The 12726-nt window shown below is 36.7% G+C and overlaps 1 protein-coding gene across 1 annotated transcript in view; it reads right to left on the bottom strand.

Moving 5' to 3' along the window:
• The window catches only part of Unc80 (unc-80 homolog, NALCN channel complex subunit), a 188038-nt gene that overhangs the window by 68056 nt on the left and 107256 nt on the right, over positions 1-12726 (bottom strand). Inside the window, exons 31-36 of the mRNA XM_048808985.1 lie at positions 11826-11933; positions 10544-10682; positions 6867-7048; positions 6121-6252; positions 3618-3804; positions 2884-3015 (exon numbers count right to left, since the gene is read on the bottom strand). Of these exons, the coding sequence (XP_048664942.1) occupies positions 2884-3015; positions 3618-3804; positions 6121-6252; positions 6867-7048; positions 10544-10682; positions 11826-11933 (880 nt within the window). The remainder of the gene's footprint in view (positions 1-2883; positions 3016-3617; positions 3805-6120; positions 6253-6866; positions 7049-10543; positions 10683-11825; positions 11934-12726) is intronic.

Here is a 12726-nt window from a genome sequence, read left to right as displayed (position 1 = left end):
AAAGTGAAATTTGAAGAATAACTTATTATTTTAGGGGGAAGGTGGGTACTGGGGATTGAATTCAGGGCCACTTAACCACTGAGCCACATACCCAGCCCTATTTTGTATTTTATTTAGAGACAAGGTCTCACTGAGTAGCTTAGTGCTTTGCTTTTGCTGAGGCTGGCTTTGAACTTGCAATCCTCTTGTCTCAGCCTCCCTAGCTGCTGGGATTACAGGTGTGCGCCACCATACCTGGCAGGAGAACACTTTTAAATAAACTAGCATCAAAAATAATAAAATACTTAGGAATAAATTCAATGAAAGAAGTACAAGACTTGTATACTGAAAGCTACACACATTGTTGAAATAGGACCTAAATGAATGAAAAAGTATACGTGTTCATGGATCAGAAGACTTAATAAATCCCACAGTGATATACAGATACAATAGAATGAGATCTCATGTGTCTTTTTTAAGAAGTCGACAAAATGATCCTCCAATTCACATAAAAGTGCCAAGAGACCAAGATTAGCTAACATAATTTTGAAGAAGAAAAACATATTTGAAGAACTCACATTTTCCTTAAAAAAATCTTACTATAAAGCTACAGTAATCAAGACTTATGTGTCAGTATGCTACTGACACAAAGTATGCTACTGAAACAAAGATTGAAGGATGGATCAATAGAATAGAAAGATCAGAAATAAACTATTACATTTGTGTTCAATTGATTTTTTTACATTAATCCAAAAAAATTAATGAAGAAAAAGAATATTTTCAATAAATGGTACTCAGACAACTAGATATCTACATGCAAAAGAATGAAGTTGAATTCTAATATCATAATTAAAACATTAACTCAAAATTGACTGGACTCTTAAATATAAGTGCTAAAGCCATACAACTCTTGGGAAAAAAACATAGGAACAGATCTTTGTTATCTTGGGCTACACAATTGTTTCTTAGATATGACACTAAAAGTACAAGTGACAAAATTATATATATATATATATAATATAATTTTATATACATCTGTGTATATAAAATTATATATAATATATACATATATATATTCACATATATGACTTAAATAAAATTACAATCTTCCATGTTTCAAACTTGCCATTAAGAAAGTAAAAAGCCAAACCATAGAATGGGGGAAAATATTTGTGAACCATTTATCTGACAAATGGCCTGTCTCCAAAATATATAAGTAATTCTTATCACTCACCAATGAAATTAACCAATTAAAAATGGGCAAATAACAGTCTGGACACTTTGTTTTACATCTACATAGTTCTTTCATGAATTGAAATAAATGCTTTCTCATTTGTATTTCATGTAATTGTAATTATATCTTTTACATTAAATGATATGCAAATTTAATACATAAAAAGTAATAAAGGAAATACAGACAAAAGATTCAAATAGACATTTTCCTAGAGAAGATATATGAATAGTCAATTAGCACATGAAAAGATCATTTGCATTAGCATAATGCAAATCAAAATCATAATGAGATAGCCATTTCACATCCAAAGGCATGGCTAAAACTAAAACAGACAATAAGGAGTGTGGGAAAAGATGTGGAGCAACTGGAACCCTCACACTTTTTGATGGGAATGTAAAATGGTACAGACACATTGGAAATACTTTGGCAATTTTCCTCATAAAAACTTCCACATGTCTGTTCCTAAGAGCCTAATTCATAGTAGACAAAATGGAAACAAACCCATGTGCCCAGAAACTGATGGATAGACAAATAAGAAGAATTATGTCAGTGTGATAGAAAATTATTTGGGAATAAATAAGAATGAAAACTTGATACATGCTACAACATGGATGAACCTTGAAAATATTATGCCAAGTGAAAAAATCCAGTCACAAAAGACCATATATCATACAATTCCATCTATATGAAATGGTAAATCCATAGAAATAAAAAGCAGATTAATTCTTGCTGGGTTCAGGGAAGCAGCAGATGAAGAGTGATTGCTAATTGGTATAGGGTTTCTTTTGATATGAAAAAGGTATTTGAAAATTAAGATGGTGAGTGTTGCATATTCTATGGATATACTAAAAGCTACAGCACTGTATACATCAAAGAGATGACAGTACATGAATTATTTCTTATTAAAAGTGTTATGAAAATACAGATATATCTTGGGTCCCATCTCCATAAGTTGTGAATAACTAGCATCAGTCATTTTTCCAAATTCCCTAGGATTGTGTAACAAAGGGTTGAGAATGACTGCTCTATTTGTTCCATTTCTGTATACATTTTTTGCTGACTTCATAAATCAGTGATGATATCTATATAACCATGTAGCAGTTAGCCAGTTGTTCATCATTAGAGAAGTATAGTTTTTATGTTTTGGGAGCTGAAGAACATCAGTCTGCCTCCCACCCCTCCCATATCAAGAATCAGACTTCATTATAGAAATATCATGATATTTTAGTCTTAATTTGATTGTTAAGTTACTCCAGAACAACGTCCTACACTGGAGTCATTGAAGGAGGGTTTAAAAGAACCAATACATGGGTCCTACCTTCAGAGATTGTAATTGTGATTGGTCTAGACATTTTAAAAAAGCTTCCCAGTTGATTGTAATGTGTAGCCAGGGAAGAAAACCATTTACTGCCTACAATAATGTCTTCAGGACTGTCAGCAATATGATTACATGTAATGTAATTAAAAGAGGTCAACTTAAAAATGAGAATTCCTGGTGAAATCAACATTTTTTTTAAGGATTCCACTCTGGTTTTTCTTTTTTAACCTCAAATCATCAAATAAGTTATTTAATGAGGACAGTGTAAAAGTAATAAGGCGATGTTAACTGGAAAAAGATTCAAAACATGTGAGCCATGAGGAATAAAGAAGGCATTTGCAAGAGGACATACCTTCGGCGCTGACAGCTGAACGCACGGACCAGACCGACCCCCGGCGGAAGGAATAATTCCTGTGGGAGGTGCTCGAGGTGCAGGAGGGGCTCACGGACAGTCGGCGGGATGCCAGATTGGTGACTTCTTCTACTGGCAAACAAAACAGGGCATGTGAACTTTACAACTCCATTTATCATCATCACAGATATAGTTATGCTTATACCACAAGTATATACTGCTCTCAGACCACAGGGCTTAAGTCACTTAGAATGACTAGGAAACAACGACTCTACAAAAGACAGACAAAAGTTCCTCCTAAAGTTTTCCAGGAAGTCAGAACAAAGAATCACTGAAATTAAAATGATTCATAAATCATTTTTTTATGTCAACTGACAAATTGTCTACATGTGTGAAGGCTGGAAATAGTTATTGGATTAACCCTATTTTTAATGATGAAAGAGTGGTTGCATTTACTTTAATACGAATTCTGAATTTAGCCAGAATCTAGAATCACAACCAAGCCTTCATCCAAGATCTGACGGGTTCCCTCAGCACAGCTAATGTTTTCCCTAGGAAATGGGCCAACTCTAGACTTTAGAAAGCAACAACTTCTTTCTTTGGATATTGTCAGAAAGTGATAGAGATGGAGGGGGCATATCACCTCATATCACCCAAGGTCATTAATTTCTATTTAAAAACAAGTCCTTTCCCTGTGACTCAGCCCCCAAAGAAGTCCCGGGTGCAGAGGGCACCTTCTTCTTCCGGCTCTGAGTTGGGTGTGCAGGTGGGCTCATAGCAAGCCTCCTGGGTGATGGGGATGGCAGTAATGAGGCTGGCTTCTCGACCCAGGCGTTTCTTCTCTTCCTCCTGCTGCAAGTTCTTTAAGATATGTTCTGCTCTTTGATGAGAGCGAGAGACAGCCCTGGCAGAAAACGATTTCTGTGGAGACATGAAGGCAGGTTTATTTAGTAGGAACTCTTCCTGCAAGGTCAGAGTCATAAAGAATGACCTAATGAATTACACACATGTGATAGTTTGACCTTAGGAAATGTTAGGGCATTTATGATCTAGTTTTATGGAGATTTATTTGTTTTTCTACCAATTTTCTAAGTTATGTATGACTGAGCATTTTTTAACTCAATTAGAATAGTTATTGAAGAATATCTGTAATTTCTGAAAATAATCTTATTTAACTTTTAGGATTTTTGGTGATATCAGTGATTTACTTTTTAAACATTAACACTACATAAAATTTGGTACACATATTTTTGAACTGGCTTTAAATGAAGGATATTTATTACATAAGGTTAATAAAATAGAAAGTTGAAACCATGGAAAGGAGGAGGAAGGAGATACATCTCTCATATAAACCAGTTAGTATGTGATTTATTCCATTTTTGTAAACAAGTATTTATTACACTTTAAATAACATTTGTAGATAAACACAATGGCACAGTGTGAATACTTCAAATTGTAGAAATACAATTATTGAGTTTAGGAGAGTTGATAGTGTGACTATGGTTGAATATAAAATTTGATCTGTGTCTACTAGTACCAAAGGCATAAAGGAAAAATAAAAAAATAGGACAAATTCACTCTTCAACAGGTGAATTTCACTTTGCAAAATGGCTATTCTATTTATGCCTTCCTTTTGCTGAGAAAAATTCCAAGAGCTCTGGAGACAGTGGTCTCAGTGCAGGGAAGTGATCCTGGCTTTACAACCAATAGGAAGCAATCTCTATGTACAACAGCAACTGCACATCTCTTTGTTGGCCTATAGTAACATAAGCTTCTGGAGACTGATAAGAGATCTTGGTAACTCTTCTAAAGGTTGGCATGCATAGAAGCCTTATTTGCTGCATATTAACATAAGACAAAAGGTTTACTATGACGAATGGCACAATAGCAGTTAAAAAGCATTTGATTGGACAATTCATTTTCAGAACGCGGTGGTTAAGCTGGCTTATTATATAGCAAAAGGTAAGAATTGTGGAGGGAGAGAAAGGGCTGGTTACAGAGGCAGGGGACTTTGTTTCAAACATATTGTAAAGTCGGGAGAGAGTTGATTGGCTCAAGGGAATCCATTGCCTGTATGGGAGAAAAGTCAAGAATCTTAGGCTGGTGGTTCAGGTGTTGTAATTACCACACATATGAGAAAAGAAACAGATGTGCCTTTCTCTTTAGCACTGGATCACGGCTTATGAAGATACTGTATGTGAAAAAACTAAAATAAAACAGGCAAAGTGCAATGGGTGAAGAGTTCAAACAATTCTCCAAGAAAACTGCAAATGCCTTACAAAGTCTGCATGTGATATGCAAAATGTTCAACTTAACTTCAATATTCAACTAACTTTTTCAAAAGGGTGTGAATTAAAAAACCAATAACTATTTTTTGCCACTTGAGGTGTCAATTTAAAAACACACACATTACTTGGAATAGAAAAGACGTTTTTCTTAAGGAAAAATGTGTAAGGTAAAATGGCATAACATTTTTTGGGATATTTTGTTAGATGTATTGAAAGTCTTTAACATGTATATATAATTGCCATAAATTTGATGGGAATTTATTCAAGGAAAGATGATAGATTTGTGCAAAGAGATGAGTTCTTCTATTTTTGCTATATTTTCCAAATCTTTTACATAATTCATAATTTGGAAAAGTAAGTAAAGCAGGCATTTTGAGAATTGACTTTATCAATAGCCTCATATTCTTGGGTTTTGTGTGTGAATAGCTGTGTTCTTGACTTATCTGTTAATGGGTCACATTATACACAGCTGGGATATGGAAGAGCAGCATAAGACCTGAGGTCTGAGTGATATGTGTGGTGAATATATTGATGACCAGCAAAATAAGAAGCAAAAGAGGAAGTGGGAGTCCCCAACTCTCTTCTTTTTCTTACTCTTGCAGGGTCAGTATTTTTAACTTCAGGTATTTCACATCTTATAGATTAAATTAGTATGTTTGCTGTATAATAGGAGCAAAGTGCTTCCATTGGTCAAGAAATCCATGCCTAATGCTTTTAATAATTTTATAGGGTGGCTGAAGCTTTTATAAAACAAAATCATGTTGATTGGAACATATGCAAATGACCACTACTAGGTGTTAGTTTCTTCTGTCCCAGAAATGAACAACTCTATGAATATTATTACATTCTCTTAATAAGAACAAAGGAGTTATCTCATACTTATAGCTTTTCTCTTTTACATGTACTCCAGGCAACTTGGAGATATGGGGACAAAATGCTTGATACTCACAGACTGATCTTCATTAATGGGGTCCTGGACACTCCCACTGCACTGAGGGACCCATGGAGGGTCAAACATTGGGACAGATGGCATTCCAAGCACTGGGGAGGGCAGGGTGAAGTTGATACTGGGAGGCGGGATCTGTTAGTTGATAACAGAAGAATGAGGTGAGAAAGATGAAATATGAGCCTGGAAGGAGTCTGAAGTATAATTAAGACACAATCCATTTTAATAGGTGTCAAGGACCTACGTGACTCCTCACAGAACAGGCAAGAAACAGAGAGAAGAGCTGTCTGCAAAGCTTTTTTGCTGGAGGACACACCATGAACTTCTCTGGGCCTCAGTTTACTCATCAATAAAATGAAAGAGTTTCAACTAAATGACATTTAGTTGTGTTAACTATCTTCCTTCAAAGGTAGACAGATGCATAGATAGATAAGATACACACACTTATTCTTTTAACAGCAAAATGCATAGAAGATTACAATCCACTTATATGTGCTTACCTCTGGGGATGTTAGTATGCTATTGAGGTTTTATAGAAACTTGATTCTCTATTTTACATTCTTCTATATTTCAATTTTTCTTTTAGCAACAAGAACTCATTCATGTGTGAGTTATGATTACTTATATAATTAGAAAAACAAAAGACAAGGTTTTCCTTCACTATGCATTGTAGCTCTGAACTTTTTGGATTTAAAAAAATCTTGGGTTAGTTTTGCTGATCAAATTCTCATGTGGGAAGTATCTCTCACCTTAAAAATCTGCTGTGCTCCCTCCTCCATCCGGGGCCAGACCTGATAGCGAAACCTCCAGAGCGTGTGGAATTTGAGGACAGCATTCAGTCTCTGCACAGTCTCTGGGTGGTGGAACTCTGACATCAACATGTCAGACACAGCTTCAGGAACCTTCACAGCACACAGCAGAAACATGGCAGCTAGAGAGAGTTAATGATTCGTCAGCTATACATTTTTAAATTTTGCTTGATTTCTGGGGTTGGGAAGAAGTGGTAGCTGCTTAGATCTTCTGAAAATGACTCCTGAACTCAGAGCCAAGCCACCAGCACTGGCCAAAACCACTAGAAACCAAACATCACTCTGATTCACCTATAATCATCTAAAATCTGTTGCAAAAGCAGCAACAGCGTGACATTTCAGTAGAATAACTTATGCTAAGCAAGGCTTCCTTTGGCTCACAGAGAAAAGAGAATGCCAGAGGAAGCCCATGAAAAAACAAATCACACATCAAAATACATTATTTATGAAGTGGCTAGAGTCATCCCACGGTAACCCAAGAACATTACATAAAATCCAATGCAAACCACTTCTGTATCATCAGTTGTATTTTAAAAATACACATTGCAGATTCTATTAGAAACTTCTACCTTTCTTAGAGATAGAAGAGATGGAGAAGCAAAAAGATTTCATGGATCATAATACTTCCATTTTATTTTTTAATTTTGGGAAAAGTTAAATATCAATAAGAGAAAGGTCAGGTGCTAATGAACAATGAGACTGATAAATACGCTAAAGCACAGATAAAGGGTCAGAGGCAATCATAAAAACATATTCTGGAATCTCTCTTGCTTTCTCCCCAGAGCCTCAAAACACGATCAGACAGTCTTGGTAGAAGACCCAGAGCGGGGCCTTAGTCCTTTGTGATCTTGGGCAAGCCTTTTAGATTCTGTTAGCTTCCATTTCCTCACTGATAAACTGAATGATGATGACACCTGACTTCAAATTTGTTGTTAAAATAAATCAAAGAATGTATGAGAAAGTGCTTTGTAAAGTGAATTGTGTCGCACAGCTCTAAAGTACATTTCATCTTTCCATGACAATGTGGTAAAACGGGAAGGGCATCTACACTGTGCCATCAGATCTGAGTTGGATTTTCTGGCTAATTCTGTTGTGCAGATTGGATAAGTTCCTTCAACTCTCTGACTTGAGTTTTCTCATCTACAGAATAGCCTATCAGTAACAAGTAACAATATAGAACTATATTACACTATATGTGTAATATAGTTCTATAACAAATGTTAGTTATTGGGATCTTTGGTTTATTAATATCCTTTTTATTCCTAGCCTACCAGCTGTGTAAGTCTCCACTCTTTCTCCTTTTTTTTTACTTCCCTTTAAAAATATACTCTACACTGCTTTAATTTTTAAACATCATGCTCTCTTTAAATCACTATAAGGCTCTAATCTCTTTACAACAGTAGTTTCCTTATAATGCTTACTGATTATCAGATCCATTGGTATTTTTTTACCGAATGTTTTTTACCCTTAACACCTTTGAAACAATCTACTTGAGACTTACTCTCTTTTATTTCCATGGCTTGAAATCATTAATTTTCTACTTTTCTGATCCCTTTTCCTGGGTCCCCATCTGCTGCCATTATTTCAGCTGTCACCTACATCAACTTGTTCCCAAGTTTATCTCTGGTTCCAGCTTTTCTCTTTTTTGGGGAGTAGGGGTTACTAGGGATTGAGCTCAGGGGCACTCAGCCACTGAGCCACATCGCCAGCCCTATTTTGTATTTTATTTAGAGACAGGGTCTCACTTTTGCTGAGGCTGGCTTTCAACATGCTATCCTCCTGCCTCAGCCTCCTGAGCTGCTGGGATTACAGGTGTGTGCCACAATGCCCAACTGGCTTTTCTCTGTACTTCTTCCAGGTCATGTCTCCCAACTCTATGTCACACACTCCCCTCACCTAAAAAAAGAAAAAAGAAAGAAAGAAAAATCTCTATTTCTAAAACCAAACTATTCTGCTCATTGCCACCACATTAAACTTGGTAATAATTCAGTCTTTTATGCACATTTTATTTTTGGCTCAGAGCCCATGAGTAATTTCTCATATAGCAATTTTAGAAAGTCCACAACCCTAACTCTGCCATCCAGGATCTGTCAATCTAAGTTCCACTCACCTCTCTAGTATTATGGATAGGTGGTCTCTCTGGAAAGCTACTCTAGGGGTCAAATCAGTCTCCAGTCTTTCCAAATAAGCCCAGTTTATTTCCACACCAACACCATTTTCCCTGCTTGGCTAACTTTTAGTCATTCTGAAAGCCTGGTCCACCTGCTTATATTTTCCCTTGGAGTCTCCATGACTGTCCTGATTTGGGAAAGAATGCCTTCTGTAGCTCTCCAAGAGAAGCAAAAACCTGAGATTTAATGTAAACAAATATATTTTCTGAAGATGTTTGTTATAGTGTAGTATAAAAGAACAAAAGGCTAGAATCAACCTAAAATTCTACACACAGGTCTTGATTAAACAAATTAAGTTGGGGTAAAACTATAAAATAATTTTAAAATGCTCTCCAAATATCAATGAAAAACTGCAAAGTGCAAAAGCTTTTATAATATCCTTGTGGGAAACAAAAACCTGCAATATATACACAACACACACACACACAAACACACACACACACAAACACACACACACACACACGCAAAATGTACCCTAGAGGAATTCCTGAAAAACTTAATTGTTGCCTCTGAAGAAAGGAACAAGTGGTCATGGGAAAGAGGATGATACTTTTAACTTCATAAATTTTTGTACTACTTGAATTTTTACCATGTGCATTTTGCAATCAACATAACTATGGATAAATAAAGGAATATGTATAAAAGGGGGGAAACGAAGAGCCTACATTTTGTATCTACCAGATGTTTTGGACAAGTCACTTAAATTTCATGAATTTATTTTGACATTGTAATTTGGACATAGAAAATTACTCTCATGAGATCTGATAAAGTTAATGATAGTGATGCACAGTAAATCTAGGAAATAACATAAAAAGAATTTTATCTTTTAGAAAATATAGTGAAAATGTAGGTTTGGGAGGGAAATTGTCTCTCCAATTTCTTAATACTGCTGGAGTTTGGATGGTGCATGTCTCCTAAAGACCTATGTGTTGCTCCCCAGGGTGGTGCTACTGGGAGGCAGAGGGTGAATTGGGGCCGAGTGAGAGGTCCTTTGGTCTTTGGGGGCATACTTTTGAAAAGGACTGTGAGATTCTGTCTTTTTCTCCCTTTTGCTTCATAGTTATGAGGTGAGCAGTTCTGCTCTGCTATGTGTTCCCCACCATTTACGTCTCGTACCACCATGGACTGGAACCTCTAAAATCATTAACCTAATAAAGCTTTTCTCTTCATAGATTGGTTATCTCAGGTATTTTGTTAATAGTTTTGGAAAGCTGACGAACACATATTCTGAGAGAGATCTACTGTTCTTGTGCAAATCACGTGGTGATTTTGGAAAAGAGCACTCAAAACCTGGGTCTTATTTCCTATAGCATACAACTATGTATATAGTTCTAGCAATTGCCACCAACCTAATCTAGAGGCAAAAATTAAATGAATCCCCCTCTCTCTTATTTTAACAGTATGGCAGTGGCTGCAGGAGTGGGGTCCCAGGTGGTCTTTCTTTACCTGCTGCCCCTGCCATGTGCTCATCCATGCTGAGCAGGAGCTCCCAGGCTGCTGGCTGGATATCACCATACATCTCCTCTGTCAGAATTGGAGCTGCCTTGATTAAAAGAGATAAAGGAGCAGGCGACAAGCTCATCACCTGGGAAAAGATGGAAATCATGTTTTAAAATCTTTTAGGACACTTACTACTGTCTTCTTCCTTATGAGTAACTTCCCCTCTCTGATTTCCTTAAATGACCTGAAAATTCTTTCTAAAAGGGGAGCACATCTAGTTGGCATGGTGTATGAGCTTTATACTTTTCAGCTGAAGAAAATTAGAAGGGTAAAAAAAACTCCCTCACTAATCTTGTAATGCTTTCATCACAAAATCAGCTTCACAACCACCCAAGAATAAATTGTAGAACACATACAACACCACAAGAAAAGACAAATACCAGCCAATGTATATTTGTCTTAAAAGTCCTGTTTGACTTCTAAAGACTTGCGTATTTCCTTCCTGTTGGTAGATTTCTGCTGAAAACCAGAAGCAAACAGTAACTTCTCAAGGAGTCCTTAGAAAGCTATTTTTCTAAGCCAGCGTGAGCTTCAATGGCATTTTCCTTTGAAGCAGTATACACTGTGGTTATAACCCCAGGTCCATCCACAAAACATATTTAATCCATTATTTCAGATAATATAGGCAGTAAATGTAGGTTCTGGAAAAGTCATAATCTTAAATACATTCCAGAAAAACATGAAAAATTTGTTTTTTTTTTCCCTGCAGAAAGGTACAACTTAGAGTTTAGCTTACAATAGCAACATAATCGTGTTATGATTAGTAGGTAAATATAGTATTTTATTTAATTCATGCAGTAATCTTTTGGGATGGGTCTAGTGTTATACTCCCCATTTTATAGATGAAGAGACTAAGACCAAGGAAAATTAAATAACCTGTGCAGAGTCCCAGAGCTACAGCAGCAGACACGGGATCCAGACTGTCTCATTCTGAAACCTATGGGTGTTGCCACCACACACTGATGAGAAATCAGCTCCACTGGAGTGGGCAGACTGGGGAAAGATGTGGCTCCAGCTAAACCCCTCTGGCCTTGTCTGTGAATCTGGATGCCTAGCAAGAAGGATTTTTTCCTAGCACACTTGGTGGCACTTTTCTCACCAGTTAAGGAGTCCTTTATGTCAGCATGGTGCCAACTTATATTGTGTTTCTCAAATGCTTGTAAATAGGCTGTCTGGAACTTCTTCCCTATTAATGCTCCATGGATTTTTTTGATCCAGGTGCCAGTACCTGAAGTCTGATGTATTTCAGCATCCCAGAATCCTTTTTTCCTTCCAGGTTGGCATCTGAAGCTCTCTTCTTCAGAGAAGGTGTCCTCAGGCATGACTTATCTGAGCACTGAAAAGAAGATGTGAAATGTAATGAAGGTGCTGTGATTTCTCAAACACCAACATTGCTTAATTTCCCCCCAATCCTTCAAACAATCACCTTCTAATGGAAGGTCTGGTTTAATGCTTTTTAGTGGGCCTATGTCTTATTAAATTTAGGAAAGAAGTTAATTTTGCAATGAAAAGGGAGCTTAGTACATTTTAGGAAACTGGAATCCAGACAGGTGGAGTAACTTGACCAAGTTATAAAGCTAATTATTAGCAGAATAAGGAAAGGAAAAATATCTTCTGATTTCCATTTCAGGGTTAATTATATTCCATCAGCTGGTTAAAAATACAAATCTTTTAAACTATTGAGTCAGATAAAATCCACTCTGTTCAACAGTTCCTTTATAGGTTGCAAGGTACAATTTGAAACATTTCAACTCATAAAAAAAGAAGGAAAATATTTCATAGAGAAGTGTTAGGACATTAAAGGTCAAAGAGAGGGGTTATCAAGTGTTATGGGTTGGATATGAGGTGTTCCCCCAAAGCTTCTGTGTTGTAAGAATATTTAGAGGTGAAATGATTGAATTACAGAAGCGGTAACCTAATCAGTCTATCCTAGTTTAAATGGAGTAACTGGGTGGGAACTGTAGGAAGGTGGGGCTTGGTCGTAGGAGGTAGATCACTGAGGGTGTGCCCTAGAAGAGTTCTTGAGGCCCCTTCCCCTTTTTTCTTTCTACCTCCCGGCCTTCATGAGTGGAGTAGCACCTCACCACAGTGCCATGATGTTCTGCCTCACCTTAGTCCCAGAGCAAAGG

This window comes from Marmota marmota, unplaced genomic scaffold (genome assembly GCF_001458135.2).
Source record: "Marmota marmota marmota unplaced genomic scaffold, marMar, whole genome shotgun sequence".
Lineage (NCBI taxonomy): Eukaryota > Metazoa > Chordata > Mammalia > Rodentia > Sciuridae > Marmota > Marmota marmota.
Note: the sequence above shows the minus strand (reverse complement) of the source record. Positions and strands in the feature narration are given on the sequence as shown.